Source organism: Syngnathoides biaculeatus, chromosome 3 (genome assembly GCF_019802595.1).
Source record: "Syngnathoides biaculeatus isolate LvHL_M chromosome 3, ASM1980259v1, whole genome shotgun sequence".
NCBI classification, from domain to species: domain Eukaryota; kingdom Metazoa; phylum Chordata; class Actinopteri; order Syngnathiformes; family Syngnathidae; genus Syngnathoides; species Syngnathoides biaculeatus.
Window position 1 is genome coordinate 24,997,056 of NC_084642.1, and position 13,536 is coordinate 25,010,591.

The 13,536-nt window shown below is 40.3% G+C and overlaps 1 protein-coding gene across 1 annotated transcript; it reads left to right on the forward strand.

Annotated features, from left to right (window-relative positions):
• Positions 1 to 856: 856 nt before the first annotated feature.
• LOC133498302 (CKLF-like MARVEL transmembrane domain-containing protein 3) lies at positions 857 to 12,174 on the forward strand. Its single transcript, XM_061814980.1, has 5 exons — positions 857 to 1,835; positions 7,274 to 7,429; positions 8,018 to 8,113; positions 8,495 to 8,612; positions 10,761 to 12,174. The coding sequence occupies exons 1-5, from the start codon at positions 1,719 to 1,721 to the stop codon at positions 10,787 to 10,789; spliced, it is 516 nt and encodes a 171-aa protein (XP_061670964.1). The 5' UTR covers positions 857 to 1,718; the 3' UTR covers positions 10,790 to 12,174.
• The last annotated feature ends 1,362 nt before the right edge of the window (positions 12,175 to 13,536 follow it).

Genomic DNA, 13,536 nt, shown 5'->3' on the forward strand with positions numbered 1-13,536 from the left:
CCAGTGTAAGGACTTTAGCATTGGAGTTATATGCTCCGACCTCTTTGTTCAGAATGCGAGCTGCAGCATTCTGAACGAGCTGCAGCTGCTTAATACTCTTTTCTGGGAGTCCAAGAAGACAATTACAGTAGTCAAGTCTACTTGAGACAAAAGCATGGATGAGCTTTTCCTGGTCTGCTTGACACATACGAAACTTCATTCTAGATATGTTCTTCAGATGGTAGAAGGCAGTTTTTATGATTGATTTGATTGTTGAAAGTCAGGTCGGAATGAATCAGAACACCAAGGTTTTGGACTTGGTCTTTGGTTTTTAAAGATAGAGAGTCCAGGTGTTTACTAACAGCAATTCTCTTTTCTTTATTGCCAAAAACTATTGTCTCGGTTTTGTTGTGATTTAGCTGAAAATTTTGGCTCATCCAGTTATTTATCTGATTTAGACAGTGGTACAATACCTCAATTGAACTGTAGTCATCTGGAGACACTGCTAAATATAACTGTGTGTCATCTGCATAGCTATGGTAGTCAAAATTAAAGTTTTGAAGAATTTGATTGCCGGACTGAGGTGAGCCGCCTGACTTGGTGGTGCATGGGCAACAATCTCTCCCTAAATGAAGAAAAAAAACCAAGGAGATTTTCGTGGACACTTCCACCAGGCTCCTATGAACACCAACTGGACTGTGGTGGAGAGAGTACGCAGCAAAAAGTTCCAGGGAGTGCACTCCAACCAGCAACACGCCATCACTGACCAAGAAAGCTCTCCAGCAGAAGAACCAGGACAAATCAAGTAGTCACTCAAAAGTTCACCCTCGTATCTAATCCAGTTGATCAATCACCAGGTGGTTATTAGCATAGTTTCATTTAGGATGTAGCTGGACAGGATGTCACACCAGTGTTCCGGGAAGTACAACATAAATCTAATGTGAGAGTTAAATAAGGCACACATTAAAAGGACTACGTGTAACATGAGCACACATTATTCATGTTATGTTAATCCTGATCATTGATGAACATTGAAGTTTAATGTCTTTATTGCGCCAACAGTTCAACGTTTCATGGTGCAATGCATGCTGGGATCCACAGTTTCCGCTACAAAATGAAGTAACTGAGTGATGTCTGGCAAAATCTCATGCAGTGGGAACTGTGGTTAATTGCCGTGTAATCACTTCCAACTTTTTCACTGTACGGAACAGGCGAATTTACAGAATGTCTGACAGTTTTACTTATCTCCATCTTCAGCTAATTGCATTCCTGTTGAGTGGGCTGCTGCAGCGTGGACTGTTACTCACTTTTCGAGAAGAGCACATTGAGCAAAACGAGAAGTGAAACCAAACTGCAGAGAAAGCATGAACTTTTAATCAAAACGGAATGCAAAGAAAGATACGCATAGCTCTTTGATTTGTTTTTCTTTGATCTGATATAAAAGTGAAAGTTGCGTTTATCATATAGATCCAAATGATATCCAAAGAACTCATCCCCACGCTCCTGTTTGCAAGTTATGTGACGTCATTGTTGAGTAACCTTTTCTTATCAGTGTGTGTTGGGGGTGGGGGTGTGCCCCGGCTGGGCTCCACATCTGGCCAAACAGATGTTGCGAGCCACCGTCGTGCTTCCGCGCTGTCATTGTTTCCGCTTCCAGCTTGGAGAGCCTCGTCCCCTCGTTTTCCGTCCGAACCTCAGCGCGGCCGAAGCTCTCTTCTTCGCTCCCTTCTGTTTCCGCCATGGGAGACATGGAAGCTCCCACCTCGAGGCAGCCAAGCCGCAGTGTCCTGCGCTCGGTCCTCCCGAGCCGAGAGTTCGCCTCCTCCAGGAAAGGAATGTTGCTCATCGCTGAAGTGGTAGGAAACTTTTTTTTTTCCACGAGATATGTCCAACGAGTCCGAAAGTAGTGGGAAATAGTCAAACGTGTCACCGCCTCGTTGCTTGAACTCAATTTGAAGTCGACTCTTCGAGTGTCTGCGTCGATGTGGGTCAGTCACGGGGTTTCTATTAAAGTGGCACTAAGAAGGCCCCCAAAATGACATGTGTCGTTAAATTCCATACACCGCGGAAAAGAGTCGCGTTAAGAAGAATTCCGAATTTGAATGCATCGATTAAATCGTTAGGTATATCAAATCAGGTTTGAAAACTTGTAAAATAAGGGCAAACCTCTCAGCTCTCACATGTTGTGGGCGTGTTGAATGGATCCGCCAAAGGGAATCAAACATACTGCGATGGTGGTATCTTATATCATTGGCTTTCAAACTTTTTGGGGGGGCGCCCCCATTGTTAGAGATTAGCTTTTTCTGTGCCCACACCCTCCCTTCCCCACTTGTTTTTTTTTTAATTGAAAAATTGTCAAGCACGGGTCTCAAACAAGCCACACACCCCAGTTTGAAAACAACGAGTTTATATGATGGAAACTCACATGAGGTGGCCCATCTTGAAAATTAAATGGTTATTGTGGACCATAATCTTAAAAATAAGCACAAAAGGCAATTTACCATGACTACGAGTGAGGTGACATGTATCAAGTTATGCATCCACCCAGCCATCTTGTCCCTGGTGAAGGTTTGCTAAACCAGTGATTACCATAGAGTGTGCAGGGGTACATTAGTGTGCCGTGAGCGCTCTTCAGGTGTGCCTCGGGAAGTTATCCAATTTTATGTAATTGCTAAAAAAAAAAAGCATTTATTCCAAGAAATAAGGTATCTTTATTCATGTATTTATGCCAGTGAGGCACAATGACAGACAGAACAAAAAATTCCTCTTCTATTAGATGGCAGGAAGTACATACAGTAATTAATCGATCCATTTTCTGTGACATTTACTTTTGTTGACGTGCCGTGGGATTTTTCAATTGTAAAATATGTGCCTTTGCTCTATAAAGGTTGGAAATCACTGTGGTAAACTTTCTATCCTAAAATGTGCACCAAACAATTAGCTGTTGGTGTTGATAGAAAGAAAACACAAACATCTACTCTAAGCTTCTCTATTAATGAGAGGAGTGGGAAACGTTAAAAACCAAATCAAGGGCGACGTTCCCAAGGTTTGAAGTAAAACTTTTTTTTCCGTTTTTTTTTTTAAATCATCGGCTCGCTTAACTCAGGTCTCCTCCTCCTCTTTTGATGCAGCAAGAATTTTCATGTCAATATGACCTTCAGCCTCATTACCATTAAAATGTATTTTAAATCAAGAAGACACACACACACACACACAGTAATTAAAGGTAGAGTATAAAAGCGTGGCTTACTTCTAGTGTATTTTTTTTTTTGTTTGTTTTACATTTATTACTTGCAGTATGGTGGTTAGCACATCCGCCTCACAATTACACAGTTTAAGGTTTGAACTTTAGTTCGATTCTTCCTATGTGGAATTTGCATGTTCACCCCAGGCTTGTTTTCTCCTGGTACCCCTTTTCTGATTCTTTTTTTTAAAGCAAACACTTGGCACCAAAGCAACTTTTTTTTTTATAGCCACAATCCACGAGCTGAATGAGAACCATCTTTTTGGCAGCGTGTGTTCAAAAAATTCATTGGTTGCACTCCAGTTGTAGAATTCATTAAATACTGTCAGAGCAAAAGTGTTGAGAAGCTGCCACTGTTACAACCAATGAAGGAACAAAGCCTCTGCATCTTGTTTTTTAAAAATACATTCTCCAAGGTTAGGGAGTTTGTGAGGTCAGAAATCACTGATAATGGATGGGGGAGGGGGCTGACTCATCATGCCTATATACTGTAGCATGATTATTTTCATTTTTGGACAATAATTAAATAAATGGTGAGAAATTCCAGTGTAGATAGTGAAAAAGAAATGTAATGTGAAATTAAGAAATGTTGAGTAAATTGTTCATTATTAGATTAATAAAAACAACCCCAACCCCATATACTTTTAGTAGTTCTGAATAGTACAGATGGCGTGTCTTCGGTTATGACTACCACGGTTTTAAGCTTGAAAGGTTATCCACAGTTCAGAATTCCCTTGTTGTCCTAGTACGACGAGTGCGCAATTGTACGCATTGCAATGTGCAAGCATCCTTTTTATTTTGGTTTCCAATTGTACCGTTCTCAAAAATTGTGCTTGACTTATTTACTTCCGGCTTCCGCATTTTCGGCGCTCTCGCTAACTTGAGATTGTTTTAAAGTCAACAGAATGAGGTCCTTTTTAAAAATAAATAAATAAATAAATAAATAAATAAAGGACTGGGAATTAAAGATATATATATATATATATATTATATATATATATATATATATATATATATATTTTTTTTTTTTAAAAGCAAGGAGCAAATAGTAAAAAGTCTACAGAAAAGTACAGAGACCTGAAAAACTTTACTTCAATACACAGTAACAAAGGAGAAGTACTTTTGCAATATAGCTGTGGTTCGTTGTGGACTCCAAACTGTATTTGTGACTGTGAGGGTGGGCTCCTGCTCAGCAGCGATCCTCGTGAGGAAAAGTAATTGAAAATGCAATTCCAAGTTTATGGCGTTTTCTGTACTTATGCATGAGGTGCTAATGCAACATCAGCGGTGCTTGTGACAAGAAAGACCTCTCTCTCTCTCTCTCTCTCTCTCTCTCCACCACCCCCACGCGCACCCTTACTAGTGTCATGTGACTTTCAGCTCAACGATGGGCCATGGTCACAGAGTGGTCATTCTCTTCCTCACGGTTCCATTCTTCATCTCCACAATGTGTATGTAGCCTGCAGCGGAGCGCTCACTGGGTGCATATGACCCAAGATCCACAATAAACTCCCCTTACCCCTTGGTCTCTGCCCACTTTTAGTTTTTAACATTTGGGGTATTGTGGGTAGGAAGCACGGGATGGAAACTGCACCCTGTAACTGATTTAAGTCTGTGTGTGGAAAAATTGTTTTGGCTGTTTTAGCAGAGGAGACTGGACAGAACTTGTACATTTTTAGAGATGGTTATCAACTTGCAGTCTGTCCACTTTCTTGTACGTGAATCCTTGCGGCATCTTTATTTGAATGGCTTCCAACTGTATTGCATGCTGTCTACAAATCTGAAAAATGCGCGTTTCAATGAGAGAAACACTTCTTATAGTACATATTAATCAGGCTCCCAACCAGCTAAACCTATTGTTTTCCATCCGTGTCAAAGAACTACTCCATAACTGCAGAACACAACAATTTAGTTTGGAATCAGTCCTTTTTTGGTTTGAACATAGAATGGGAGAATTGAATCTCACCCGTTGTGTTTGTGACTCATAGTTACCATCACAGCTAGTTTTACGACCTTTTAGTACCTGCTAACTCATTCCATACCTTTTAAGTACAATCTACTTGTCCATTATTATGATCCATTAATGCATTTTGCCTGGAGCCTCAGCTAAGTGTTTGTAATTTATACAACAAAAACGTCAACTTGTACTGATGTGACAAGCCAAGTGTTTTATCCTCAGTACTCTTAAGAATGCCTGTGTTTTATTCTGCCCAAACAATCCGTTCATAATTATTCAGTACAGTTTTTGGACCTACCGCTACGCTGACAATCCAAATATACGCATGTTACATTCACTGAAAACTCGAAATTGTTTACACAGTAGGTGTAAATAGACAAATATTATACTCAAGTGAGAGTAATGTTAGTTGACTATTATTTGACTCAAGTAAAAGAAAAAAGAAGTCCCCCCCCCAAAAAAAGTACACAATGAAAAAAAAAAAAGGACTGAATAAATGATGAGTAACTTCTGATTTTTTTTTTTTTTTTAATGAGCATGAACATCAATTGAAATAAAATACTCATCCATTTTCTGAGCCGGTTATCCTCACGAGGGTCACGGGAGTGCCGGAGCCAGTCCCAACTCTCATCCGGGAGGAGGCGAGGTACACCATGAACTGGTCACCAGCCAGTCGCAGGGCACATTTAAACAGACAACAATTCTGCGCTTCACCCGTCACCCTAATAAGAACAAGCTATATAGAAAATGGATGAATGCATGTATTACCTGGAAATCTAGTCTCCAACCTCCCAAGGAGAGTTATCAGTTATCTGTGCACATTTTGCAGCGATCTTTGTACTGCACTGGAGAACACGCTCCCACGTTTATGCTGCATTCCTGAAAAGTATCAAGTTGGTCATTTCTGATTTCAGACGAGCGCATTGGGACAAAAGAGTCTGGGGAAATCTGTCTATATTTATTTTTGCTGTTCGGAGATGCATGCATTTACAGTACCGCAAGCTGTTCTGAACGGGAAACAGTGTGAAATCATACAGTATCTACTGTCTGACCCTTGATGAAAGTGATTTCGACACCGCTGACAGTTAACACAAGTCATCCATTTTTGTCTGTTGTAGCCGCCAACAGATTTCAGGGCATAGAGAAAAACAACTATTGACACTCACTTTTATTATCATGATAAATTAAAATCTTCACTTAGCCTAACTGCATGTTCTGGCACGAGGAGGACAGGAAGCCCTGAGCCAATATTCAAACCCCAAACCTCAGAACTGTGAGGCAGATGACACAGTGAAAAAGTTATTTTCAGTAAATTCATGAATATATATATATATATATATATATATATATAATTCATGAATATATATAATTCATGAATATATATCATTCAAGCCTATGTACTGGAAGATTTGACTCAAATTTTTCACTTTGCCTCGAGTGATGTACAGTACACATACTGTACATATTTCTTTTTGGCAGAGGGGATTCCTCATATAAAACATTTTTAGCAACTGTGTTACCGCTTTGTGTTTTGTCTGAGTATTTGGGTCCCGGAGTGGAAGAGAGAGGGATTTAGTGTAACAGTGTATAAACAATGTCTGTTCACAGCTGTATCTCCTTACAGGAAGTAGGCCCGGAGCCGTGGGTGGATAAGTTTTCACTCTTGGGGATGCCACTTTGCTTGGAAAGGGGACGCTTAGAGACAATTAAAACTGGACTCAACCTACTTGTGCTAAATAGTACTTGACTAAATCGTGCTGTGAATTACTACTGGCCACAAGCCAGATCTGGTTGCCAGATGTCTCCCTGTATGCGTTGTACATATGGCCATTGGAATTCAGATGGTTGGTAAGCGGAGTATTCCAGAAAGGAAATAGAGATTGTAAAAATTAAAAAAAAAGGTGGTGGGAGGCTTAAAAGATAGTGATCCATCTCAGGAAATAATCAGACTCCATGTTGAAAGTGTCAGAAAAAAGAAAAAGAAGTTTTGATATGATTTATTCAGGCAAAGAGGGAGTTGATGGTGTGTTGTTGTTTATGGAAGCGTTTGTGTTGCGTTTCTCATGAGGAGCATCCCCGTCACGTGTTTGTAGGCGCTGTCCTTCATCGACTTTGTGTGCTTCGCCGCATCCACGGCAGCTGCCTTTGTGACGGTCCCTCTCCTGGAGTTCCTGGCTGCTCTCTTCCTGCTCTTTGCCTACGCCACCAAATTCAACGAGAGGTTTAAAGGTTTCCTGTGGCCTCTCATGGTAAGCTCATCGACCCAGATCACATTTGCATACTTTTGAACTGCTCTGAACAAAAGAAAGTGGTCGCGTGGTATAAATTTGGGAAATCGTTTGAATTTGAGCGATTCCAGTCCTTTGTTTTGATTCTGGTTCCAAACAATTCTCATATTTTATTCTTTTAGGGGGCTGGGTCAAAAAAAAAAAAAGTTTGTATGGTTTAAATCAACAGTGTCCAAGATATGAACATCCATTTTCTTATCAGCCCGCAACATAGACTAAAATGAACATTTGACTTGACTTGAGCTTCTTTGCTTCACGTCGTCAAAGCCTCCTTTGCACAATATAATCTTAATTCCAAAGGTTGCACTGAGACGACTGCTCATTAGTTTTAATAAAGCCAAGACGCACTTTTATTCGCCACCACCATTGGGCACAAGCACGCCATTATGCGTGTTCTTCTTCTGTTGGTTTTTGGCATCAAAACTGGGAACTTAAATGTTTAAATTTGATAGATTCCAGGAGAACCGGAACATTATTTCCGGTTCCAATCAGTTCTTGATTCTTGATGCCGAACCTTCCTGATCCATGTTTCCCTCTTCTTCTTTTAAGGATTTCATGAGATGTGTGACCGCTGCCATCATTTACTTCATCATTTCCATCATTGCAGTATCCAAATATGTGGATAGTTCCTCCAAAGCTGCCGGGGTAAAGTTGACAGTTTGGCCACTTCAGTCATTATTTATCTCTTATTAATCTCACCATGTGCAACCCCAATTCCAATGAAGGTGGGATGTTAAGTTAAACATAAATAAAAACAGAATGGAATGATTTGTAAATTTCTTTCAGCCATGAAACTCAAAAGATGATTATTTGCTGAAAACAATAAAGTTAATCAGTTTGGACATTAAATATCATGTCTTTGTAGTGTATTCAATTAAATATAAGTTGAACACGATTTCCAAAACATTGTATTGTTTTTAGTGATGTCTAACACAACGTCTCAACTTCATTGGAATTGGGGCTTTATTTGTTCTACTGAATCACACGTGTCCTTATTTCAATTTTTTTCTTATGTGCTCCTCACAGGTTTTTGGCTTCATTGCTACTATTGCATTTGCTTTAGATTTTTATCTCATTTTTAATGAGCTTGCCAATTTCCTGAAGCAAGGTGGAGAGACCACTGAGGAGCCTTCCAGGCAGCAAGGTAGTGGTCCACAACTATCAGTATCATCCCCTAACCATCCACAAATGTACTGTATATATACATCTTTGTCCAGAGTGGCACGGTGAAGCAGTTGTAAAGCGTTGGCCTCACAGTTCTGAGGTCCCGGGTTCAATCCCGGACCCGCCTGTGTGGAGTTTGCATGTTCTCTCCGTGCCTGCGTGGGTTTCCTCCGGGCACCCCGGTTTCCTCCCACATCCCAAGACCATGCAACATTAATTGGACACTCTAAATTGCCCCCAGGTGTGATTGTGAGTGTGGCTGTTTGTCTCCTTGTGCCCTGCGATTGGCTGGCAACCAGTTCAGGGTCTACACCGCCTCCTGCCTGTTGACAGCTAGGATAGGCTCCAGCACTCTCCGCAACCCATGTGAGGATAAGCAGCTAAGAAAATGGATGGATGGATCTTTCTTCAGGCCCACAATATACCTCAAAATTGAAACAATCTGATAAACACTAATCCAGGATAAGAAAAATAACAAAGGTGAACAAAGAGAAAGAAAAAGAGGTTTAAAAAAAAACACTGTGGCTTCACATCATGCTTCCCTGACCACATTTGTCACCAGATTACCTAACACACCCACTCTGATCAAATAATGTATTGCATAAGAAGGGTAAAACATAGTCTCAAACATGATGAAGGATATGGAGTTTGATCCACAGACTTTTTTTTAAGAGAAATGAATTCACTATTAACCTATTACTTGTCTGCAATTGATATCCACTCATTTTTTTAGTCCAGGGAGTCCTGGAGCCTATCCTAGCTGTCAACGCGCAGGAGGCAGGGTACAACCTGAACTGGTCGCCAGCCAATCGCACGGCACATGGAAACAAACAACCATTCACACTCACGATTACACCTAGGGGAAATTTAGAGTGTCCAATTTGTGCATGTTTTTGGGACGTGGAAGGAAACCGGAGTGCTGGGAAAAAAAACATGCAGGCACGAGGAGAACATGCAAACTCCACACAGGCGGGGCCAAGATTTGAACCCAGGTCCTCAGAACTTTGAGGCCAACACTAACCACTTGTCGCCACCATACCTCCTCTACTATTAACAGTTTAATTAATACATATACGAACACTGTCGACCCTTTTTTAACATATACATATAAATTAGTATCAAATATTTACTTACATTTTATTTATGGTTCTACAAAAAGACTCAAAGATGTTGATAAAAGAAAAACATTTGAAATGTAAAAAAAGAGCAATTATTATCGGAAAAAAAGGTTGCCTGACTTTTATCGTTAGACCTGATTTCATTTTTCATGCTATAGTTGAAGGAAGCGATATATTCTATGATTATTTAATTATTTTGGGGGGGAATGTCACCCAGCCTAAGTCATTGAACCAGCAGCGTCTCCACATACTGTACATCAAATTGCACAAGTGCATCTGTCTTTTGTTTTGTGTCATTTTTTAAGCACTTCTCTAAGGCTTGTTATGCCAGCTAAATTCCTTTGTCGTTTTGGGTCACGCATCATGCGTTCGTTGAGTGTGTGTGCATGTGCGCGTGCAGACAAAATGTCTGTGGACATCTGAGTTCACTTAGTTGAGTTTCACCGTTGAACTTGTATGTTTGGGATCTTGAGCAGTTCCTTTTGTTCTTGAAGCCACTTTGACACTCCATAAAACTTTCTAAACCAGATTTTTGGAGTCCCATCTCTAATCTTCAGCAAACTCTAGCCTGGGCCTCTTTTTTTCTTCTTCCAAATGATTGCTTTGCATACTCTTGTCAAGCAGCTGTACTATTCTTCATGTTCAAGACCTTCACTTCTTCCCGCTAGATGTTGTAGGAACAAGAAGTCGGTACCAAGAAAAGAGACTATTGTTCAAGTTGTGCAATAGATGCAGATGATAATCGCAGAAAATTGTTGTTGAAATTGTAATCTCTTGTCTCATATTCTTCTTTTGAAGTAGAGTTTATTTTTGGGCCAACAGCTATAATAAAGGAATTACAAAATACTCTTGAAGAGGTGCATACATGTAAGAGAGGAAATCAAAAGAACTTGCTTTCAATTTTGGTTTTGAAAAAAAATAAACTACTAAATACAACAATCCTTGCACTTGTAACATTGTGGAATTACTCTTACTCCAGTCATCCTGATGAAGGTATTTTTGTCTTCCAGATGAATTTTCAGACTCTGATTCAGACTGAGATGGTTACCAATGACAACATTTGTACCACAGTAACGAACACCCCCAGGAGACAAGACCTCACCTGCGGCAATCATGACACCTTGCAAGGCTTCTTTCCTTCTGTGCGTAGAGGAAGTGACGAAGTGACTCTTGCACAATTGGGATATTTCAGGGTAATTGACACCCCAACTTGTAAATATGTGGTACGTAGGTAATCCTGTCTGAATTCATCTGTTATAATGTACTGTGTGTACATCAAAGACCAAGGATATCTATTTTTTTCCCTTTGTAAGAATCAAATTTTTACTCAACCCCTTGGTAAAGTATGGTGTCTTAGCATTATGCTAAATTTAGCTTTGAAGGGTTACTGGTTGTTCTCTTTGATTTAAAAACAAAAAAAAAAAAACATTGAATTTCAAAAAAACATTTTCATCTCTTCAGTCATGTGTAAGTCTGCAATTTAAAGTATATCCACAGTAGAATGGCTTTCACCTGTTTTAAAAATGAAGGTTTTGTTTTAATAAGCATAAAAGTGAATTTGTGATAAAGCATTCTTTTTAATACGTACAGATGTGTTGCAGGTTGGCTGGTTTCAACCGTTACACAATTATGTTTAACTTTACAAGGGTGTATTTTCGATGTGTTGACATCAAAACTGTTGGTGTCAGTTTATTCTTCAATCTTTTTTTCTCTGAAATGTCACGTTTGAATATTTGTGAATGTGAATTAATCTACTGTACAGTATGCGATTCTTTCCACATGTTTACATATTGAATAACAATAAAGTACGGCAACCTAAGAGCATAGAAGAGCTGCCAGTGCCTTTTGTCGCCTGTTTTTTAATTTACACTACCATTACTGATTAATTAGAGGCACTAAAAAGCCAGAGTGAATAGTTTCACAGCATCACAACCGTAATGACAGAATTAACTCAACAGAAATTGTCACTTGGTGAAGCAGAAATCATTTGTGGAATTTCAATTGCAAAATTATAGGGTGCAATAATATAAAACTTGTACTTACAACCAATACATTCATAGAAATTGTTTCCATGATTTGATACTCTGGATTAAGTATTAAAAATGCAACCTGTGTCCATGTCTTGTATTTCGCCACTTGTCCCGTGAAAAACAGCTGTTTTTTTTTTTTTCCAAACTAAAATAAAAGTTGCATTGTAATCATCAGTCATAAAATTTATGCGCATTATGCACTACAGTTTTCAAATACCGATTGACAGGGAAGACTCTATCCACCCTTAAGGAGTTGCACACCGCCCAAACTAGGACAAAAGCAGGCCCTCCACATCCTGGCCACAAACACACTTTACATTTTATCAATGAGTTTTCAACACAACTTGTCCAGTATGGTCATGTGCATGCAATATAGACAACAGCTATTCACACTCATAGTCAAACCTATGGTCAATTTAGGCCTGAACTGAGATTTGAACTCTGGACCTAATAACTGTGAAAATGTCACACCACAACTAACCAACCACTGCTGTACTTCACTGTGTTGCCATTGGTCCTTATACAGGAACATGTCAATAAACTTGAATATAACAGAAAAGTCCATTCATTTCAGTGCTCATACATTATTGTATATAGATTTATTAACTGGGAAAAATACTTTGCCGAGGGAAAATTACTTTTTAAAATGTACTGTATGTTAAGAATATTTTTATATTTTGCTTTTTTCGTTTCCTACATTTTTTTTCCAAGTAACAATCAAATTTCTCAGGAATATGTTGAGCAGACATTCATCCGTACATTACCTAAGCCACTTATCCTCACAAGGGTCACAGGAGAACCAGAGCCTATCCCAGCTAGCTTCAGGCTAAAGGCAGATTACACCCTGAACTGGTCACCAGTGAGTCACAGGGCAGATATTGACACCGTCACTGAGCAGGAATCGATCCCATGCTGCCTGCATCAAAGTCAGGCGTGTGTACCACTACACCATCAGTGACTCCTGTTTGCAGAAACATGCAAGTGAATCGACAGTTTCGCGCCCACAGTAACTGACAGTGTTATGCTGTGACTGCACTGCGTGCAAACACTGAGAATCCCACCCCACACAATCAAGAGGATGGGTCGGGCTCAGGTGTCCACCTGAAAGTAGCCCGGTGGACGGGACAGCTTCCACGCCAAGGGATACGCAGTGTTTCAAAGGCCCCACCGAGGGTCCTGAGAATTGGCCATCCAGAGGGGGCAGCGGGGACCCAACGGCACCTACCCCCCCCCCCCCAAAAAAAAAAAAAAACAACCCAGGCCCCCACCATGCCCCATCACCAGCAGTAGAGCAAGACATCCCACCCCAACCCACTAGACCCAATATGTAGTCAGTCCCCCGCCCAGCCAGAAGGTGAGACGGTGTCCCCAGTTTGGTGGAAAGGAAGGCAGAGAGGGACGCCTGACAAGGGAAGGAAACGAGAGATGACCCAGAGAACAGCCATGGAGCACACACCACACCCCCACACCAAGTAGCCATTCAGCCAGGAGCACCGCTGTGAGCAGCACTGTCAACATAAACAATATTTTTGCTCTACACAGAGGCAACTAAGCAGAGGAAAGATGGCCAAAACTGGACACTTGTATGACAAAACCATCATACGTGGATGTATATTGGAAGCACTATGGGTGAAAAAATTGAAATGAAGACAATAATCGTAAATTAAATGTGATGAGACAAATATTACAGCGTAGATTTTAATGTCAGTGCTTCTGACTACCCACCACAGATGAAATACTTGTATGGATTAGTAAT

Bases quoted from the DNA above. Each gene is read 5' to 3' on its own strand.
- LOC133498302 (XM_061814980.1), top strand. From the start codon at position 1,719: ATGGGAGACATGGAAGCTCCCACCTCGAGGCAGCCAAGCCGCAGTGTC. The intron at 7,430-8,017 runs GTAAGCTCATCG...TCTTCTTTTAAG, and splicing joins GTTTCCTGTGGCCTCTCATG to GATTTCATGAGATGTGTGAC. The intron at 8,613-10,760 runs GTAGTGGTCCAC...TTTGTCTTCCAG, and splicing joins GGAGCCTTCCAGGCAGCAAG to ATGAATTTTCAGACTCTGAT.